The 21,276-nt window shown below is 36.3% G+C and overlaps 3 protein-coding genes across 6 annotated transcripts; all 3 read right to left on the minus strand.

Annotated features, from left to right (window-relative positions):
* Positions 1-549: 549 nt before the first annotated feature.
* LOC145908125 (cAMP-dependent protein kinase catalytic subunit PRKX-like) lies at positions 550-5,719 on the minus strand. 2 transcript variants are annotated; one of them, XM_082995317.1, is made up of 9 exons: positions 5,323-5,719; positions 4,961-5,129; positions 4,233-4,321; positions 3,116-3,290; positions 2,646-2,765; positions 2,287-2,382; positions 2,046-2,181; positions 1,745-1,819; positions 550-1,600 (listed from the first exon to the last, which is right to left on the minus strand). In XM_082995317.1, the coding sequence occupies exons 1-9, from the start codon at positions 5,624-5,626 to the stop codon at positions 1,550-1,552; spliced, it is 1,215 nt and encodes a 404-aa protein (XP_082851443.1). In that variant the 5' UTR covers positions 5,627-5,719; the 3' UTR covers positions 550-1,549. The 2 variants fall into 2 exon arrangements, 1 of the variants encoding a protein (XP_082851443.1); XR_014402942.1 differs by having other exon boundaries at positions 1,745-2,181.
* A 3,776-nt stretch (positions 5,720-9,495) lies between these two features.
* LOC145908468 (cytochrome P450 4F4-like) lies at positions 9,496-13,628 on the minus strand. Its single transcript, XM_082995759.1, has 11 exons — positions 13,394-13,628; positions 13,189-13,333; positions 12,054-12,186; positions 11,782-11,940; positions 11,455-11,611; positions 11,133-11,258; positions 10,936-11,023; positions 10,728-10,830; positions 10,239-10,455; positions 10,087-10,169; positions 9,496-10,021 (listed from the first exon to the last, which is right to left on the minus strand). Exons 1-11 carry the CDS (start codon positions 13,601-13,603, stop codon positions 9,853-9,855), a joined length of 1,590 nt encoding a protein of 529 aa, XP_082851885.1. The 5' UTR covers positions 13,604-13,628; the 3' UTR covers positions 9,496-9,852.
* A 1,770-nt stretch (positions 13,629-15,398) lies between these two features.
* Positions 15,399-18,930, minus strand: LOC145908467 (cytochrome P450 4F6-like). 3 transcript variants are annotated; one of them, XM_082995755.1, is made up of 11 exons: positions 18,697-18,930; positions 18,165-18,309; positions 17,962-18,094; positions 17,522-17,680; positions 17,304-17,463; positions 17,100-17,234; positions 16,950-17,037; positions 16,788-16,890; positions 16,199-16,415; positions 15,814-15,896; positions 15,399-15,573 (listed from the first exon to the last, which is right to left on the minus strand). In XM_082995755.1, the coding sequence occupies exons 1-11, from the start codon at positions 18,904-18,906 to the stop codon at positions 15,399-15,401; spliced, it is 1,608 nt and encodes a 535-aa protein (XP_082851881.1). In that variant the 5' UTR covers positions 18,907-18,930. The 3 variants fall into 3 exon arrangements, with proteins under 3 accessions (XP_082851881.1, XP_082851884.1, XP_082851883.1); XM_082995758.1 differs by having other exon boundaries at positions 18,165-18,368; positions 18,697-18,855; XM_082995757.1 differs by having other exon boundaries at positions 18,165-18,572; positions 18,697-18,855.
* Positions 18,931-21,276: the final 2,346 nt, after the last annotated feature.

A 21,276-nucleotide genomic window follows, 5' to 3' on the forward strand; every position in this document is an offset into this window, starting at 1 on the left:
TTCAAGATTGCATTCATGAATTTCACCATGTCACTGTTTAGATCTCCACCGACGCAGTTTTCTTCGATTGTTATTGCAACCAATTACGCAACATCCAAGTCCTGACATTCAGTTTAGAATCAACGCCGTATAACAAACAAAATAAGTGATTATTTCCAAAACTTCCTATCACACCAAACAGCATTTCGCTCGCGTAGCACAACTTAACCCCTGACCCCGACCTGACACTAGAGGCGCTGTTTTGGTGCAAATCATGTATTCGAGGTTTTAATGAATATAACCTAATGATACACTAACGATGTAACTTTTGCAACTGTTAAGAGGTAGAAGCCCTACTAGTTATGCAAAGCATAAGAATCACCTTTTCTTAGACATCACCGCGTCTCTTTTTTTTACATAGCACTTTGTGAGAGGAAGACAGGAAAACCCCTAATGTGCGAATGTAAGATCGTTGTAAATTATAATGTATCGACAAAAAACTAAATTAGGAGCTTAGGGTTTGTATTTCCTACATCCCACTGAGCACAATCATAAACAATAAAATTAATTCCAACTTTTGTAATGAAGGAAGCACCAAGTATAACTAACACACAGTTACAAGGCATTCGGGAATGAAAAGACTGGAACAATGTACTTTAAAACAAGTGGGTACTTTTCACAAAAAGGCAAAAAAAGGGTCGGAGCTGAGGGTCCAAACAGGTGATGTAGTACAATGATCATGAAGCTGTTACAGTGATATGACATTACACGTCATTTCCAAAAGCACAAACAACAAATTTGAAAAATAGGCACAACACGTTAGAGTTTCACATATTTGTACCAGACGAAATTTCATCAGCTGAGTAAGTTATGACCAAGTAAATGAATTCAAATTAGGATTTTGCTTTGCCACCCTTGTCTAAAAGATATAAGACAAAAAGCACAAATGTAGTTGGTAGAACACCTTAACGCCTGAGGTGAATGTTAAATCTCCATCAATTAAGCAACTGCACAGGGTAGTGTGCCAGTTCATCGACAATAGCAAATGCATGGCAATTAAATATTTTGTATGCTGTTTTCGTAATAATAATAAAGTATATAAATTAGGTTCCTTTTGTTAGTAAATAGCTAGCATACTTTTACACTTAGCCCACTTGAAACCTGAAGACCAAATGTGTGAACAAAATATTGTTGACCAACAGATGTAATTCACAAGCAGTTTAAGCCACACCAGGCCTTAGGTAAAGTTAAACGATATTATACACTTTGTAGTACCTGTTTTCAACAAAGAACACCTGTTATATTTTATGACAATACACAAATGTGTGATAAACATATGTAAAATCTGTGTAAGCAGTGGCATTGCACCTTGACATGAAAGATATTATGTGTGTACATTTAGCTGGAAGAATAAGGCAATCAGGTAAACAATGGTTTGAAGACTTGATGAAAAATTCTCTAATACATGGCAAAGTAAGGCGCTCACAGTAAAAGAATGAAATCAAAAACAAATTTAAAATTTATAATGGATGGGAAACACACCACTAAAAACTCTTTTTGAAACAACAAACTAAAAATCAGCGAAAATGGCCATGTCTTTGGAGCTAACTGGTTTGGTAGTCTGCAAAAAAATGAATTATGTAATGAATATTTTATGATACCAAGGGCTTTTAAATGCTTCAAAACAACCAAAAATTTTGAACTTTTAGTTCTGGTTAACCGAAGGAAGAATTACATAATAGGCATTAATGTTAACAACTTTAACCTGCCAGTTTTCTTCGGGATAGTCTTCAAAATTTCTGGTATCTCCACTGTGTTTTACTTTTGGTATTATGGGTGGCTAAAATGCATCAAGTGTAAAATATGTAGCAAAAAAAACTTATGGTTTGAATGACTCTATAAATTACAGTGTAATTTAAATGTTTGTGGTTAACAATATTGTGTTTGGATATATATGCATATGTAGTATACACCCATACTGCCATTCTTATACTTACATACAAATGAGGTAACCATGCAACTTGAACAGAAATTATGATGCATACCAATAAGGCAAACCAACTTACAATCATTTTCTTTTCTGAAGCAACATCCCAATCAATATTTTTAAACCATTTGTGACGCTTTACATCCTCTGTACCATTTTTCATGTTGCCAAGACGGCGTGTACGGTCATGGGCAAGCAACTTTTTTATAAGATCTCTGACGAAAGGCAAAATGCATGCTTTAATAGCAACAACTGACAAATTGTTTTAAAAAAATTTACATGTTGTCCAGCCCACAGCTGCATTTGAAAACATAACTTACTTTGCAGAAGCATCCAAGTTTTTAGGAAAATCCACTTTTCCAACCAATATCTTTTGATAAATGCCGAATGGGCTTTCATCCCAGAATGGAGGAAACCTTGCACAATACAACCAACGCACAATAATGAGATTTAAGAATTATCAACCAATAAGCTATGTGAGTCAAGCTGAGAGACATAATGGGCCCTTTTCTCCAGTAAATTGCTAAAATTTGCTTCAACTGGGCCCATACATTAGTCATGTTGTAAAATAAAGCTTACTCATTTTTAAATGCCCAATATGGTCTTGCCTTGTAGGCACATATGCTATATGTGAAACACCATATGTTTATGCACCCCATGTAGATTTAAGAAAACTTACCCTGCAAGCATTTCATAAGTGAGAATTCCAAGTGCCCACCAGTCAACTGATTTTCCATGTCCCTTGCTTTGAATAATCTCAGGAGCAAGATACTCTGGTGTTCCACATAGCGTCCATGTCCTAATAAAATCATCAACATCACCATAAAATTTACCCACAAAAAGAAATGTTTGTAAAGACCCAAAAAGATTGACAGACTATTAGTGGAAATGCACATTTACAAACTATTTTCAGTTTGGGAGGAAAAAGCAGTGTGCATTGTTAGTTTTCATATGGAAAAATGCCATGACCCTAAAATGTTTCAATTTATTCAAAACGAAATTTAACTTAACTGTTATGAACTGTTTGAACCTAAAAAACAACTCTTGTTGGGATCATCCTGCGGCCAATAGGCCCTACAGTTTATAGCAACATATACAAGTTCCCCAGCAAACAATACAGTCATGACTACAAGAAGAAGTATATCTCACCGATCTTCAACCTTCTTTGCAAAACCGAAATCAGTGAGCTTTGTATGGCCATCTCGATCCAAAAGAATGTTTTCTGGTTTGAGGTCACGATATACAATGTGAAGAGTGTGCAAATACTCCAGTGCTGATACAATCTCTGAGGCATAGAAAAGAGCAGTGGCATTGTTGAATCGACCTACGCAAAAAATACAACACATTGATCAAATGTGAGATTGCTCCTTTAAATATCCCTTGCAAAACAAATGTATCATGTGTACACTGTACAATAGGTAACTGTTGTGTGCCTAGATAATACATATATTCTGTAATTTTTTAAACATGTATTATCTTGCTTTCCAAAGGCTGTCAATATTTTATGATACAAAATCAATATATCAGGTGTCAGCAAGCCTCGTTGCAAATTGTACAACTGTATGGCCTGCAGAGTACACTATGCTGATGGGCTAACTGCGATCTCCAAAATGATTTTTGTGATTATTATTTTTTATGTTTGTCAATTATTAAGTTTGTTTCGTATAACAATGTGTTTCAGTGTGACAAAACAAGCATTTAACTGTTCATGGTTGTATTTACATAGGTTACACACTGCAATGTTCGGAAATGTACAATAAATAATATTATAGTACACCTCACAAACTTTGACTTGGGCCTGGGACTACAGAAAGGTTGCAGGGTGTCCCATGGGACTGATTTTAGCAGTGCACTCTGGCACAGACAAGATATTTATATGAAATGAAACATACACATTAATTAGTTAATGCCACAACATTTACTGTCAAGATATTGCATAGGCACCACAGAATACAAATGATTCTGTAAGACTATGACAGACACGATAAAGTGATTTTTCTAATTTATATATACAGAAATAACTTTAAAAATCAACATTGTATCATTCATATGCCTATGCTTTTTTTGCTTTCTCCTCTCCTTTAGGCATTTGTATTTTAAGCAATTAAGCATGTATTATCAACCATGTAAATTGCAGCATTTCATCCACAACACTTTAGGTTTGTTGCAGTTCATTTGGTTATAAAATGAAAGATTTTCCCAAGTTAGAAATAGTCTTTCTTTACTCCATATGATACATTCACTGTTTACAATAACATCAGCTTACCAGCATTCCTTAGGTAGGAAAAGAGTTCCCCTCCACAAGCAAACTCCAACAGCATATACAAGAAAGTGTCATCATGGTGTGACCAATAGCTGGACAAAAATAAAATACCTATTTGTTTTGTGGTCCCAAGCAATAATTTAACCATTTTCAATCGATACATATCAGTGATATGATATGATATCACATATGTTTTAAACATACAATAGATGTGCCTTTAAGACAAATAAAACTGAAAAAAACTATTTGTCCAAAATGAAAAACAGCCAGTCTTCAATCAATACAAATGCATTTTTCTATAAAGCAATGTAGTCTACATTCTTTCTGCAAATATATTTCCTTATAAAGCTCAATATATTTAAACAAAATAAATTCAGCTAGACAGTCAATGAGATGACTGTTAGCCAGTGTTTCTCAACCTTTTTGTGGTCACGTACCACATTGGATCCGTACCACCAATTCCCCACAATAATTCGATCAGATGTATATCTATTTGAGTTTCAGAATCGAATAAAATTAGGCAACAACAAACACAGTAAGATGCAACCTATTTTTATTTTCTTTGCCAGCCACTCAATTTTGGACATATATACATGTGCTTGTTTACAGCACCTTGTAACAACCAAGATGTGCTTGTTTACAGCCGTATAGGAGGCTGTCACATACCCTTGGTGGTACATGTATCACTGGTTGGAAAACACTGTAGAACTTCCAGTTGACCTAAAACTTACAGTTGGACAATGAAGGGATGTTGTATTTGACTCAAAATTACTTTCTCATTTTTGACATGTTGCACTTGTTTCAAACGGATTATGTCCGACATTTTCATCACTTTCAGTGCAAAATATTCCTTGTTGTGCCTTTCTTTTACCAACACCACTCTTCCAAATGTACCAGTCCCTGAAGGTAAACTCATATATATATACGTTTTTGCAAGTATTCAACTTACAGGTTACAATGTAATATAGGATTGCAGAATCTGTTTAAAGTCATAAGTATATATACTGATGTTTGATTCACAAACATAACATGCCACTTTAACCTGGTAATATGTTATGAAACATTTCAAGCATTTCCTCAGAATCAAGCTTACCTATGGTCGAAAGAATTTCGAGGTCCGCTAAGCATATTTTATTTCCCACACGACCTATAGAAATAAGCTGTGCCTCTTGGGAAGTGGAAGGTTGCGAGGATGAAGCAGATGCTGTCAAATGAGGCAGGTTAAGATTTCCGACAGAAGATGGTTGCATACAATTTGCATCTTTTCGACTAGATGTTACTGCATCACCAGCACCATCCTTTCCAATATTCACAGTTGAGACAGATGCTGTTATTTCTTCAACATCTTTCGTATTTGAATTGTTTTTGTTAGGACCTCCAGCTGTGCTAGTATTCATTGCCAAGTAGCATATAGAAACTTTTTACAAACCAGTCAGTTTAACACCATGATGACAGTCTCCAGAATTGGACCTATAAATTTATTTTTGAGAAAACCTAAAAAAAGAAAAAGAAACGATTTCCCACATGTCAAATGTACTTTGCAAATGATGGCCATTTTCTGCAGCCTAGGCCAGATTGAAAAAAATGTTGGGAATACTATTTTTGCGAAAATAATCTGCAAAAATTTGCTACTGCAGTAACATACGAAAAACGTCCTGATAATTCGCGCAAATAACATTTCGCCGAAAAAAAAATTGATAAAAAAGCAAACTTTCCAACCTCGGTCAACAGCAAAACATTATCATACAACAAAACATTAAAAAGTGTAAATTTTCCTTTTTAACGGTTTGGATTGCACAACTAGACACTAAAATGACGCCGAAGTACTTGAAAAGAATGGTCCAAACAAAACAAGATAAACAAGAGCCGCAGTACACCTAGTTCACCTTCACAACAATTGATTCTGTTGTACCGGATTCACCTGAATGCTAGCGTGTAGCAACGTGGGCAATCATGCGAAAACTTTCCGAAATCATAAAAAGTCCACCAATGTTATTTTGCCTAGTCTACTGTACTTACAAAAAAAACATTTAAATTATGGTTTTCCATTTGCATAAATAAAGCAAATATATTTCTTTTTCCTTGTCTTCGTTACAATCGCAGTGCATTTACATTTCCAGTTCTGTTTAAAGTCAGTTTATGAAACATATCAGTACCTTTCATGTTCAATTTATTCTATATTATTGCTGCGTCAAGTCAATGCTGTTATTGGGACAAATGAAGATATGTGCCGGTGCTCATATATTAATAAAATTATGTACCGCATTCCTAAATTTCCGGGGTAACATCCACTTTTAACGGATTTTTTTTTATTTATTTAACACATAACTGAAATCAAAGTCGGCGCAATATCATAAATAAAATTCAATCACCATAATCCGAACTAAAAAATAAGACAAACTATTGTAGGGATTTTGGCTTGTCATAATTTAATTTTTTTTTTAAATTTTGTTTAAACTTGGTCTTTCGAAACTGCTATCTACTCCTTTATATTTACACCCCCGTTTCTCTGACGCCATCGCTAGTTATCTTGCTTGCTTTTCGTCTTTCAACTTGCGCTATTTCTTGTATAAGTCTCCTTTGTCGCGTAGTCGCAGCAATTATCTGTTTGTTTCTGTCTCGTCTTTGCACTCTCCTTTTGTTTTACTATCACCGAACTCGTACCTGCAGGGTAACAACCACTGCTTGGAACCTCTAATAATTCTTTCTTTCTTCTTTTACACCTTCGTCCTTTATAAGCTATCAGTCCTATATGTGGAAACAGACATGTTCATTTGTTGTCATGTTAACAACCTGATCACCGCATAAATACTGAGGCTTTAAAATACTCTCTATAAAACTGTACTGTATGTAGTGTACTGTATGAAAAAAAAGTTACGTTAATCGGTGAGACGCATTGTATGCTGTGAGAAAGATAGCCGGCAAATACATTGTCAAGAGATCTACGTATATTTAAACTGGTAAGAAACAGAGAATAATTTCGTACTTATTTTGTTGCGCCTTATTTTGAGTCCGACTGTTATTATATGACGGTTTTTTTGTCGCTTTACTAGTATTGGATTTACTTTGAGTGAGATAGCGCATTAATAATATTAAGGCAAGTAATCGAATGATTCACTATTGATTATTGTAACAGCGGGACATGTCAATCAATCTGCTTGTAAAATACATGCAAGACTTGGGTACAAAGGTCATCCGAAAACTTTATGATAAGCATGCCAACCGCTGACACGCGTTTCAGAACTTATGTGGACCACTAACCGAATGTTCATTGGGCACCCAACTGACCTTTGTACCATTTGGCAAACAAACGTTTGACGTGTAGGGTCTGGCCAGCTGGAACACTTTGGTCATTACTCATCACACAGTCCATCCGGTAATTTCGCGCTGATCTGTTTACGCTTTGTTGATCAACTTACGAAATCGCGTGAGTTGGTGTTCTGTCTGGTAGCTGTCGAATTGTAAGTATAGAAAACAGGGAATGGATTCAATAAGTAAACAACTCTGGGTAACAAACGAAAATATTTTTTGTGCAGTAGGGTTTTAAAAAATTTTTGAACAATAATCTTGTTTTTTTTTAAATTAATTTGGATTTTATGACAAAACAAGGAGAAAAAGCTGAAGGACTGCGCTACTGTAGCTCTTAAACGTTTCCCTAATAAAAAAGGAAATATTTCATTATCAGGGTTCTTCAGTTAACACCTAAACAGTTACAATACTATAAGGGCCCTTTTTGCTTGGGACAAATCAAGTAACTGAAAATGGAGAAAACAAAAGTACGAAGCAGAGATAGGTTTGAAGAGGCAATTGGAACTTCTGACGTCGAATGCAGGATTTTGACAATGAAAGATCTTTCGCAAACAGTCGACTTTATTGAAAAGTTTTTTACCATGCAAAACCCAATACGAAAGATTTTTAAACTCACAAGAGAAGACATTGGGGATTATGATACGGTGCGTGTATCTGAAATAATAAATGACAACGCGTCCTTCGGATTTTTTCGCAAGGTCAACAATCAACTAATTAGTGTGATGATGTATTCAGTTCACGACAAATATGTTGAAAATGCTCAGACTCTTGAAAAGGATACCAGCGGTTCGCCCAGGTTTATGTCTATGCGAAGATTTATGAATTTCTTGGAACGAGACCTGCTGAAAGATCTGAAAACTGACAAGATTTTGATGCCAGTTTTGGGGGCTACAGACCCTCGGTACATGGGTTTAGGACTTTGGAGAAATGTTGTTCTCAGAGACAAAGTGTTAAAAGTTTTAAGAAAGTCCCAGTGCGAATATATTGCAGCAATATCTGTTTCCGGCTTTACGAAGAAGAACATATATGAAAATGGCGGATTTTCTGTTCTAAAAGAATTAAAATATAAGGACTACATTGATCCTCTAACAGGCCGAAAGCCCGATATGGAGTTATCTGATTTCCACACCTCTGCCACCGTTTTCTACCAAAGAGTACCTTTATTGAAAACAATGTCCAAAATGTAAATTTTAGTCAAATATTTATGTAGATCGTAACCGGTGTGCAATAACTATACTTTCGTGATATTCGACATATTGATCTATTACAGATAACTGTTCCAAATCTATGGCGGAACTCTATATATGTGCATAATTTCCCTATAAAACTGCAGTTTAGCGTCGTTACAAAATAAACTAACAAATGAGAACATGTTAGGCTTTGTCTGGCAATGCATTCCATGCCACATGCGGTTCATTTTAAAGTGAAGTTAATCCGAGAGCGCAATGGATGTACACTGTCCGAGCGGGCAGTGTGCCTTTTTCCCGCGGTTTAACGTCGGAAGTGTATTCTAACGAGGGGCAAGTTATGAGGATTAATTGTGACAGTAATGCTCTGTATTGCACAATAAGGGACTTAAATTTAAAAAATTATTTTTAATTACCTTGCGTCCCTATCACTTGTTGGTAAAGTTAGTGATCATATGTTTTAGTTTAGTCAAAACCTGTACATTGTGGCAAAAGAACCAACGTCTCGGCACGGGTTATTTTTTTATTTATCAGTATTACGGTATAAACTGGTTTGAAAAAATATGTGGAAAATACTTAAAAAAAGATTAATTTCGCCTATTTGATTCCTCAACTTCTGTCTTATTCTTATTCTCTGTTTCTATAACATAGTCGAAAACAATCGCTCGATTTGACTTTATTCTGCTGGTTAAGATGGAACAGGCCAATCAACATGATGGCTATAATGGTAATGACAAAATTTGACAAAAAAATATTCTGAAAATGCCACCCACTGCAGCATGAAGTAGAACAGGTTGAATCGAAGTAGGCTCTTACCATCAAATGGTTTCCTTGTTTTTAAACTATCTGATGTGTCAATAGTAGGTGCTTATCCTACTTTTTCTGAATTGATATATGAACAAAAAGTAAGATGTATCAGCAGTCATTTCTCCATGATGGTTAATATGCAAAGCGCAGATAATCGTGATAGTAATATTTTTGATTGACTGTTAAGATTACAATTGAAAACTAGTACTTTTTTAATTCACAATGTTGCTAATGGCTTATGTATAGAAATTGAATTATGTCTGGTAAACAAAATTGCATGAATGGTTAACACATTTTAAACAGTCCTTTTTCAAGTGGAATTATAACATCTCTAGCCTAACGTAAATTCCATCTTTGCTCTGTAGAGTAAGGTTAGGTTGCATTATAGGTTCAGGTGTTTCTTCATCCAAGTGCAAGCGATATCGTTGAAGAGTTTTTGCAAGCGCAATCTTCATTTCGTTCATGGCGAAATTTTGACCGATACAGTTTCTGTCGCAAACAGTGTTGGATAATAAAATTCTTTAGCAACAGATCTTAATTTTATGAAAAGTTACCTTGACCCAGCAGAGAAAGGCAAATAGGCATGAGGAGACCGTTTGGCGATATTTTCTTTTGTAAATCTTTCCGGGTCAAATTCCTATGTTTAAGGAGAAAGGTAAATCTTCTGGATAGAAAGTTATCAACTAAACCAAGCTTAAACTCATACCGTCGGTCTGTCCCAAAGCTGTTCATTTCGATGAAGTGCGAATATATGCAATGATGAATTTGTTCCTTTGGGAACCACAGTTTCGAAATACTTGTTCAGTTTGCTTTTCAGGGTCATAGGTTCGTGCAATTTTTTTCCGATCATGTAAACAGGGGGATTGAGTCTCATGCTTTCCTTTACGAACATGGTGAGATAAACTAACTTTGGTAGGTCATTCCTACAATAAAATAATCATAATTGCAACACGAGTACAGTAAATGGACATTAATGTATACTTTACATTGATAAATTAACCTATATTATCATGTGGAGCATTCTGTGTGACGATGGGTCATTGTAAAACAAGAAAGAAAAGTTTTGCAACATGAATTGAAAAAGGCAACCTTATTTCAAAAAATTCGGCAAAAAATAATTTTCCACATTAATCAGAAGCACATTTCTTCATAATTTAGTTCCCATCGTCACACATATCATGCACAATATTATTACGATTCAATTGTGTGGCGGTTCTGAAGAGTTGCTACAACTTCCTCTCTGCATTTCTCTTGAATTGCTGGGTGTTTTGCGAGATTGTAGAGTCCCCAAGATATTCCTAAATCGATATTACTGTTTCAGTCATATCAAATGTATTGACATAATAAGAATAAGATAGGAAACTCTTGGTCGAGTAGTAATACAGTAAAATGTTACCACTTACCACTTGCCGTTGTATCGTTCCCTTCTACCAAAAAAGTGTTGACCTCATCCCGGACCTCAAGGTCGGACAAACCATTGCCGTGTTCGTCCTACTTCAACAAAAGTTTTGATCAGGTACCATTTTTCGTATTTAGAAATAACCATTTTGTGGATTGAAATAAAAACTTTACAATATCAATTTGTGGAAAAAAATCTCACTTTTGTTTCAATCAGAATGTCTAAGAAGTCAAGTTTTTTCTTGCTGCTAAACATGAAATCGTCTTCTGATTGGGATGCTTCCTGCAAAGGTCGTTCCTTCAGGGCTGCACGTCGCTCTTCAATTAACTGCGTGTTGAAAACCGAGATTATTTCGACATGACTTATATCATAAGTGTGTTATACAGACATTTGTATATTTTTTTTACTGTGTAACAAATGGGTTGAGGATGTCAGAGACACATTAGCAAAAGTTTCTCGGCGTTTGTTCAAGTGTATGCTTTTCAAGTGTGTTAGTTTATTGTCTGAATCTGACCAAATTTACCTTATCTCCTTGTGAGTGAACAATATCAAGACACTTCCTAAACTGCTTTCCCAGCGAAGTTCTCCAAAATATGAAGTCGGGAAACAGGTATGGAGTTTGTAGGCGAATTGTCACAATTCTCGTCAGTTCTCTCACAGCATGAATAAAAGGGTGGTCCCTACAGGCAAATAAATCCTTTAAACTGTTGACTACACACATGGACAAGGGTTTATTGTGGTCGTGAAACCGTAAAGTCCTTGCAAATATATTCCTCGCTGCAAATACATATCGGGCAATTCTATTTCAGCCAAACATCAGTACATTATTTGTTTAAGTCTTATATCTTACACGACGAGTTGGCAGTTGGTTTCAGCAGACATTGCACATTTTAACATGGTGTCCAACGTCATCAGACTGACGTCATTGCTGATGTTGAACGAACAGTTTGTCACATCCTTCCATTTGTCAAGCATCACATCCACGCAATCGTTTGTAATTTTGGCATAACTAAAATACATTTTTAATTTTTTTATCACAGTGCAGTTGTTCATCAGTATATTGGCTACTCTATACTCGTAAGTGTGTGTTTATAATTATGGCACCAAATATATTCAACAAACCTTCTTAAAATGCTGAAGTGAAAGGCAGGCGTGAGTAAATGACGATGTCGTTGCCATTTCGTACCATTACTAGTCAGTAATCCGTCTCCAATCCAAGGCCTTAAGCATCCGTACATCCCTTCATTTTTAGGTGCTGCAGTTTAAATGTAATGTTTATGGATTATGAAATGTTTACTTCACTATGTCGGAATAACTAGTTCATATTTGACCCTAGTTATCGCCTACTGTGTGCATCCTGGGGCAATTGCAAAAATTTCCCTACAGAATCACACATTTTGCAGCCTGATGTAACTTTGTCAACAAGAATGCCTGAGATGGAATATCGATAAACGGCAATCATGCAGTCTTATGTTTCAATCGTTGATGAACTTCACCATTGCATAGGTTTACAATCGTTTGATGTTTTACCACCACCACGACACAACATCACTTGAATTATTTCCACTGCTGGGGTCGATCAACATCGCCATAACAAACAGTTTTTAAATCACGTTGCGCACACAAATTACTTCAACTCAACACCTGACTTATCAGTTTACCGCCACAAAATATTTATGGCATTGTAAAACTATATTTTCCAGCAAACAATTGCGTTGCAAGGGTTGGTTATAAGCGGTCATAAAACATGGTAGGCTACGTGATGGTAGTTCGTACACCATGCGGTCAAATGTTGCACAAGCCAAGATGGCTTTCCTGAAACAGCTTTTACGAAAAAAAGAGTCTCAAACAGTAGGCATTCAATGGGACCAAAGTTTTAACAATTCTACAGGAGAGTTTGAAAATGAATTTGTTGCCAAACCACTTCTATTAACCAAGGTTAAAACCCCTGCAATGGAAAGTGATTTAAAATACGTTTATAAATAAGTTCCCATGAAGTTATGAGTAAGTCACTAACACAACATCAAAGGGTGGTTTGCTAATGCAGTATAAAGGTCGACATAACTCCTCAACTGCAGACACGCACGTGTTAAATGTTCATTTGTTTGCACAAGTTTATGTCACGTTCGCAACTACACAAGCAATTTTACTCATAATCTTCATTCGCAAAATAGTTTAGATGATTTTTTTACCGTGCCACAAAACTACATTTTAAGGATGCTCCTTACGTTTGATTTAAAATAAATAAACAACAAACCTCCCGAAGAAAGCATAGTTATCGCTGTGTCTGGATGATGTACATTCAAAGTTGTGATAAACGGGGCAAGCCAATGCTGGAACATGGTTGGATGACTTTTAGTTATTTCAGCTCTTCTGATAAGGCCTTCATGCGTGTGGGAGAACTACAAATGCGATCGTTATCTTGCGTAAATAGGAAGCACTTTTTACTGCAGATAACTTACCACTTTGTTGTGTCCAAAGAACCAATGCCTCGGCAAAGGCCCAACCTTCGCATCCAACGATTCTCCAGCTTGGTAAGACCGATAAGCTGGTTTGATATAATTCCAAACGAAGTAAACAGTGGAAAATACTATGGCCACGTCCACCAACAATGACGTAGTGATGAAACCACTTGACGAAAAGGTTTCAAGTACTTGAGAAGCTACAGGCATTTTGGTTACACTTCTGTAGAAAATCTATTCTGGACAAAGACATCAGTTATTTTCATTAGTAAAAGCTACAAACAAATTTTCCTCAAATCTTCTTGATTTATTCGATAATTAGGCTGAAGTCCAAAGTTATGGACAAAAAAGCATATTGTTGTTTAAACGATATTCCTTTTACTGTAAAATGTCAAAACTATTCTTTCAAAAATTGCTTTTGCTGATAATGTAGTAGACAACACTACAATATGGGGGTAAGTCTGCTTCAATCGCTTAGATTGAATCAACAGCCTTTCCTATCCGACTATGTTTACTGACTGAATGACGTAACTGAAGTAATGTAGCCTGAGTTGACTTCAACAAATAAAACTCTGCACGTTGAACATATCCCTGGAATTAAAATTTCTACCAATTCCAGCATATTAAGGTAGATTATGATATTGTTCCACATATGATCGGTAAAATTAACACAAAAAGGATATTCAATCTGTAAATTCCATTACAGAAACCACCGTTATTCACTATGGGTAGCTTGTGCTTCATTGTTGGGTTAACAAGCAAGTAGAATAGGCCGCAGCCGCATGGAGAAAGAGAGGGGCGGAACAGCAACAGGCCGCAGTCGAAGCGTACAGCAAGCAACCCAACAATGTTTCAACACAAATGTAAGGTTTAAGATAAAACGTTTCAATATGAATTCATATTTTCCCTTCTTTGTGAAGTGCATGTTGAAATTGCGAGCAAGTCTAGACAATCGTTGTGTTGTGATGGTTTAGGGCACTTGCAAAACTGTTTAATTTATTAATTTAAGAGGAATAACGTCCAGGTAATAAGCAAAAAACCGTGCACATTCTGCAATGACCCAAGTTCTTTCTGTAGTGCTGCAATCTTCAACTTCGTTGTTACGCAATGTTCGTATAACCCGAATCCGCCATTGGCAAACAACTGAACGTTGCACAATTCGGTACAAAGTTCAAAAGACATTTTTTTAGAGCATTAACCGACAAACACGTTTGCCTCTGCAGACAAGTTTCTGACGTAATTTTCAATTTTCCCTTGCCGAATATGCAGAGCATTTCCTTGCAATCAGTTGTTTATCGGATTTTGACCAGTTGCAGATGGCAACATTTTGTTACATTAGCTGTTCCAATCAGGAACTGTTTTCATATACGTTGTATATCATTAAACTGTCGTTTAATGTAGATGTGTGTTCGGCAATGTAGCGTTGATTCCATCATTTGCTTGCTGCAGGATTAGAACAAACTTTGCAAATAATGCGTCGTTTACCACAACAAAATGCTCACGTTGCAAACTATCCAAATAAATACGTGGCAACAAAACTCGCGATGTCATTGCGTCGTTGCGAACTCTGTAAATATTAACTTTTGAACTTTCAACGGGCCGTATGAAGGGACAATATGTTGTTCATTAACTATTGTTCGTGTCTGCGAACAGCATGTGACTTTACGACCGCAAAGAAGCTTGTTGTAATTCCATGTTGGAACCAAAGTAAAACGCCATATAATGAGAATAAATATTACGAATTACCTGTCGCATATCCACCACCTCTAAAATTGCATTGAGGTTTAGATACTCTTGTATCGTACATATGTGAACAAATGTTTTAATTTAGAGGACTGAAACCATAAATTGGATATAACCGAAATACTTGGTTTACATCTATCACATTTGGCTCGCTAGATAATAGACACCAATTTAGTAGCACATGGGCCGATGTTTATCTGCCCATGCCTGAACAAATTTCGAACAAGGAATTTAAATTTTTATTGCGATAAATTTCGAATGACTAATTGGGTAAGCGTTTTAGTTTAACGTGAATTCCGTCTTTGCTCTGCAAGATCAATCTTGGTTGCATTATAGGTTCAGGTGTTTCTTCATCCAAGTACAAGCGATATCGTTGAAGTGTTTGGGCAAGCGCTATCTTCATTTCGTTCATGGCGAAGTTCTGACCGATGCAGTTTCTGAATTATAATCGGGCTTTATTAGTGATTGCCCTAATTCAGTGTTTCCCAAACTTTTTTTGTACGCGTAACATTGCAATGTTGATTACATTGACAAGAAATCACCAACTTGCGGTCATAGCAGCTCATGGAACCTAACATATTTTTATAGAGCCCTAGGGTTTAATGGAACCCACTTTGTTAATTCAATTTTTTACATGGAAATTATGCTCAAGTCTGTTACTGGTCGTAATACCTTACCTGGAACCGGCAGAAAATGGTAGATAAGCGTGTGGGGGTCTTTTAGCAATATTTTCCTTCGTGAATCTTTCCGGATTAAATTCCTGTCAACAGAACATTGTTAAACAAACATAAATTGAGTTTTCAAGCATTTTATGTGACTTATATGAGCCTATAGTTTGTTAAAGCTGGCGTGGCTTGCTGTCTTGTTATCTTTTAGCTGGTTGTAAGCAAGCTCGCACTATTGCGTACAAACAACGGCAGCAATTTAAAGGAAATAATGACAAGCCTATTATAAGCCTGAAAATAATGGTATTTCAATACACTATAGTTCCGACTTGTGGTCACTGTGCAAGCCTATATGAACACTGGATTGGGTGTACAATATATTTGTAATGAATCTAACCGATGGATTTTCCCACATAGTTTCATTGTGGTGAAGAGCATAAATAAGGACACCGGAGTCTGCTCCTTTGGGCACCACCGTCTCGTAATATTTGTTCAACTTGCTTGTTATCGTCATGGGTTTGTCCAACGTTCTTCCAATGAAAACTACAGGAGGATAAACTCTCATGCTTTCCTTGATGAACATTGTCAGATAGTCGAACTTTGAGAGAACATTCCTGTGATAAGAACGAAACGCATTTACCTTTGTTAGTTTTGTATACCTTTGCAAGTCGTTTTACATGACGGTATTATCTATGTTTTTAAATGCAGCTAGTGTTAAACACTATCTGTCACCAGTGGTGGCATCCGGCAGGTTCGTACGAGCCGGTTCTTGGAATTTAATGACCTATTACGCGAACCGGTTGTTAACAACCGTTTGAATAGGTCTATGTTTTATTTCGAGCACTGTATTCCAGCGGTTACCATGGCATAATGCTAGTGAAAAAGACGGATGCTGAAACATTTGAATCCCACCACTGTCAGTCACACAAAGAAAAAAAATTAAAGAAGCATTTTTCGATTAAGGAAACTATTGACCTAAATTTTACCATTTGACTGTAAGTTCGTTTTCCATCACTTGTTTCACATCCTCTCTGCACCGTTCTTGCAACTCTGGGTGTTTGGCAAGATTGTAGAGAGCCCAAGAAATACCTGTGACACCACGGGTTGTTTTCTCAGGTTAAGTTCATAAGGGAACAAATTGTTAATACCGCTGAAAGTCGTGTCGTGTCCCTCAAAAAGAAAAGTATCAACTTCGTCCCGAATTTCGTTTACTTTTAAACCTTGGCCATCTTCATCCTAAACGCAAGTTTTAAACGGACAATGCATACAAAAAGGCATTTTCTTTGTAAATAGCATACTCTTGTCTGAAGCAATATGTCAAGAAAGTCAAGTTGTTTTTTGGCGCTTCCCGAATAATTAAATTCGTCTGTCGTTGGGCTGTTCTCCTGGTCAGTTGAATTTTTTCGCAATGCAGCTCGTCTTTCATCAATAATCTTGCAAAAAAGTATTATTTCAGGTAAAAAATACATTTTAAAGCAAAAAGAATGTTGTTTGGGCGATACCTCTTCCGCGTGAGAATGGACAACTTCTAAGTTGTGTTTAAATCTCTGTCCAAGGGAGGTTTTCCAAAAGATGAAGTCAGGTAGGAGATATGGCGTAGAAGCACGTTTAGTTATTGTCAAAGCTATTTCTTTTATGGCTTTTATATAGGGATGGCCGTTTCTACAACAAACAACGCGGTTTAATCTCACAACAGTTCAACAGATATGTTGTGCCAAACCTGACATGCTGACAATTTGTGTCAGAGGACATTGCACATTTTAACATGGTGTCCAACGTCATCAAACTGACGTCATCAGTGATGTCAATGGGACGACCAACGAACTTATCCCACTTGTCTAGCATTGTTGTCACCGTTTGGTTTGCAACTTTTGCGTAACTGCGATAAATAAATAACAGAAAAAAGTTTAGGTATATTTAATTCAGGTTGTATTGGCTATAATTTATAACAGGTTTACGTTGTGGAATGTAAAACAACCATGGTGAAAATTCGAATGGTGCAAATCATACAGAGCACGGGGTTTGTCTTTTAACCGTATTCGAGCAACATTTCGCCGACCTATGGTGAGTATGTGTGCAAAGCTAGACAGAGATTTAACTAACTTCAATTGGTTCAGACACTTTGCAAGCGATAATGCTATGCAGTTGCAGACCACCTACTTTTTCAAAATATTGAAATGAAAAGCGGGGGTCAACAAAAGTCGGTTTCGTTTCCATTTCGTTCCTTTGCTCGTCAACAAACCATCACCTATCCATGGTCTAAACATTCCGTATATCAACTCGTTCTTTGGTGCTAAATGTGGAAAGTGGTTTATTATTAAAGCACAACAATGCGTAACCTGAGTTTGTCGATAATTTCATACCACCACTGGAAAGAAGCGATATTGCTGTATCTGAGTGGAATAAGTTTAATGACGTCACAAAAGGTGCCATCCAGAAGTTAAACATTGTCGGGTGGGTGGAACCAAGCTTGGCAGCGTTATCAAGACCAGTCTGTGTTGGTGCATACTGCAAAGTATGTCCTCGGCATTTGATAGGGAAGATCGCTATGCCGTGCTGTATGATACCTTTTAGATCACATACAATTAAACATTTACCATATATTCTTAGCAGTATGTGTGTTTGCAGCGCTCAAGTAGATATGCATATAACAACTAAATAGATTCTCAGCAATCCAGTCGAAAATAGCTTTGAATAGGTGTAGTATGCGTTACATCGGGTTTACATCAAAGTTTTTGGACTCAAAGTTCTCCCAGACTTTATCATAAAGCCTGTAGTGACAGTAGAACGTGTGAATTGGGTACATGTGAAGTACCTTTTCACGTTGACATACTTGGCATGCTGTCTAAAGCAATAAACCTTTGTTATACATAACGTCTTCAGGCCACTGATTACCTTTATATTGTGACCGAAAAACCAATGTTTTTCAGATGGTCCAGCAGCGTCATCAAGGTGTTTTGTCAGCTTGTACTTCCTTATGAAAGCGGGCACGAAGTTCCACATAGCGTATAAGAAAACCACTGACAGCAACAAGTCTACCAGCAGTGCAGAAGTAACAAGCCCTCCAGTCCACAGCAACTTGCACAATTGCGTTATAATAGTCATATTGGTCAGTTTAACAACGATCCTATTTATCTGTTTGATGAAGTAGATATGTTGTCTCAATACATTTTCATGCAGGCATAAAAACAAGTATTCTGCTTCTAACGTACTGATTGCAAAGTTTCGCCACCTATACATATAACATATTAGCATCTTTGCTAGTTTCCGACTTTTGTTAGAACAAAGTGAAAGAATGTTTAACAAAAAAACAAATCGCGAATGTGCCCTTTTTCCAACTATATTGCATCTTAGCCACAAATCTACAACAGTAAAACAGCAAAGCAAACAATTCGTTTGTCGTTCCAAACTTTATCATCTGACGCTACGGATGAATGCGTTTGAGCAAAAGAGAAGAAGTCTGACGTCACAGATTCAGTAAAACAGGCATGGATCGAAAAATACCTTCTTGGGCCGATGTTCATCATCAGAAAGTGATTTTAGAAAATTGTTATTGTGCCTTGTTACATTGAACACCTATAAGGACTCCTAATTACAATTAAAATCAGATGCACTCAATTAGAAATTGATCAGGCATATCCTTGAGTAAACATTTCGGGGAAACGTTGTTAGTGGTAACAGCCAATTTTCCAAATGGGACCATAGTCCTTCGCAATAAACGCTATAAATGAGTTTCGTTTTTGTTGACCACTTTGCATTAAATTTGTGTGTAGAGGACCTCATATTTAGTGATAAAATAGCAACAGTAAATACGAAATTGTGTAGAAATACGAGGTGTATTATAATTTCAGTACGAGGTCTCTATTCAGTCAATACCCTGGTGCGTGAGCTCGGCAGGAAACCGCTGAACTTGTTAGGAACCCAGGCAATCATGCAAGACTGCTATCGTGTTAGTTTGCTTGGCAGAAAAATATTGATAAATCTGAAAGATTAAAAGTTTGAATTAGTAACATAGGGCACGTACAAACTTTTGTATATAACTGTATCTTTATACATTATTAACAACATATAAAAAAAAATACGATGCCAAAGTCACGGAATTCACGTTTCTTTGAAAATCTGCTTCACACCTTTAAACAGCGTAAAATCACTGAGTTCACGAAACTGCGAATATCAGACAAAAAAAGAAAAAATGTAATATGAGGTTACTTGGTTCAATTGCGGGAAGCGCTATTCCGTCTGTGGTGGCTAATAGAGACAACACATAAGCACTCTCACGCAGGTTATGCAACTAGCTGTTTATCAAATTAGGATGGCAAACATTTCAAAGTTCTAAAATAGCTTAAATTGTTGGACAGGTTTCGTTAGAGTCATGTTTTTGGAAACGTAAAGTTGATTCAAGAAAGTGCTATTAAAAAAGGGTGCTTGCCACAATATGTAGACAGCACGTCGGCGAATGCAATACCAAAGTTTTTTGTTGAATTTAGGGCAATCATACCTTTAAATAAAAACATCAGACTTAAGATTTAACAAGTACGTTGTGAAACAGATGCTTGATGCCAACATGAATAAAAATATTTTGTTTGTAATTATTCTAGTAGTAACTGGATCAAAGGCAGCAAGTAAGTAATTTGTAGTAGCAACCGAAAACGACAATATCCTAACATATTTCGAAAATGATATACAATCTTAAAAGTAGGCATATATTTTATACGTCAAACTAAAAAAATAATGTGTTTCAAAACTGGTAATAGTAAACAACCACAGAATATGACAAAATTCAAATCCAATAAAAGAATTACAAAAAATGAAAAATGAAAGATTGTTTGTTTTAAAGTTTTCGGGCCAGATCATCCATTGGGATGTTTTGTTGGTGTTCTGTCTCAAGCTCCTGACAAAAGAATTGTGTTTGATAACATGACGCTTGTAGAATGTGAATACTTAGATCAAATTTGCGTAAAGTACGAACTTCTGACAAACGAATATGGAGATAATGGTAAGTTTGTTTCTAAAAACATCTAAAATATTTATCATGTTGGCTATACCAACTTATTTTCATTCAGCTTGTTTTCGTTGACAGTCACAACACAAGTCGGAATCTGTTTGAACAAGACTTTGGCAAACGTGGATCTTTGTCAGTTGGGCTCCAATTATCTCAGACAAACATATCTTAATTGCACATATCAAGTCTGCAACAGCACTTGGTGCAACGGATTTAGAGAACCGTTTGGTTGCCCAAAAGATACCAAAGATGGCAAGTTATTTATTTTAATTTTCCCAAAATAGCGGATTATTTGGAAACATTTAATAAAAGCATTTCCTTTAGATATAAAGTTACTTCCCAACTGTTCTTTACTACAAACTTTGCATGAAGTGCAAAAATGTGCAAAACCACTTTTCGACGGTTTTCCTTATCTCAACCAAAATGAATGTTTGTAAGTACGATTTATGCAGTGACAAACCTTACCAAATTGA

The sequence above is a fragment of the Ascidia mentula genome, chromosome 7 (assembly GCF_947561715.1).
Source record: "Ascidia mentula chromosome 7, kaAscMent1.1, whole genome shotgun sequence".
NCBI lineage: Eukaryota > Metazoa > Chordata > Ascidiacea > Phlebobranchia > Ascidiidae > Ascidia > Ascidia mentula.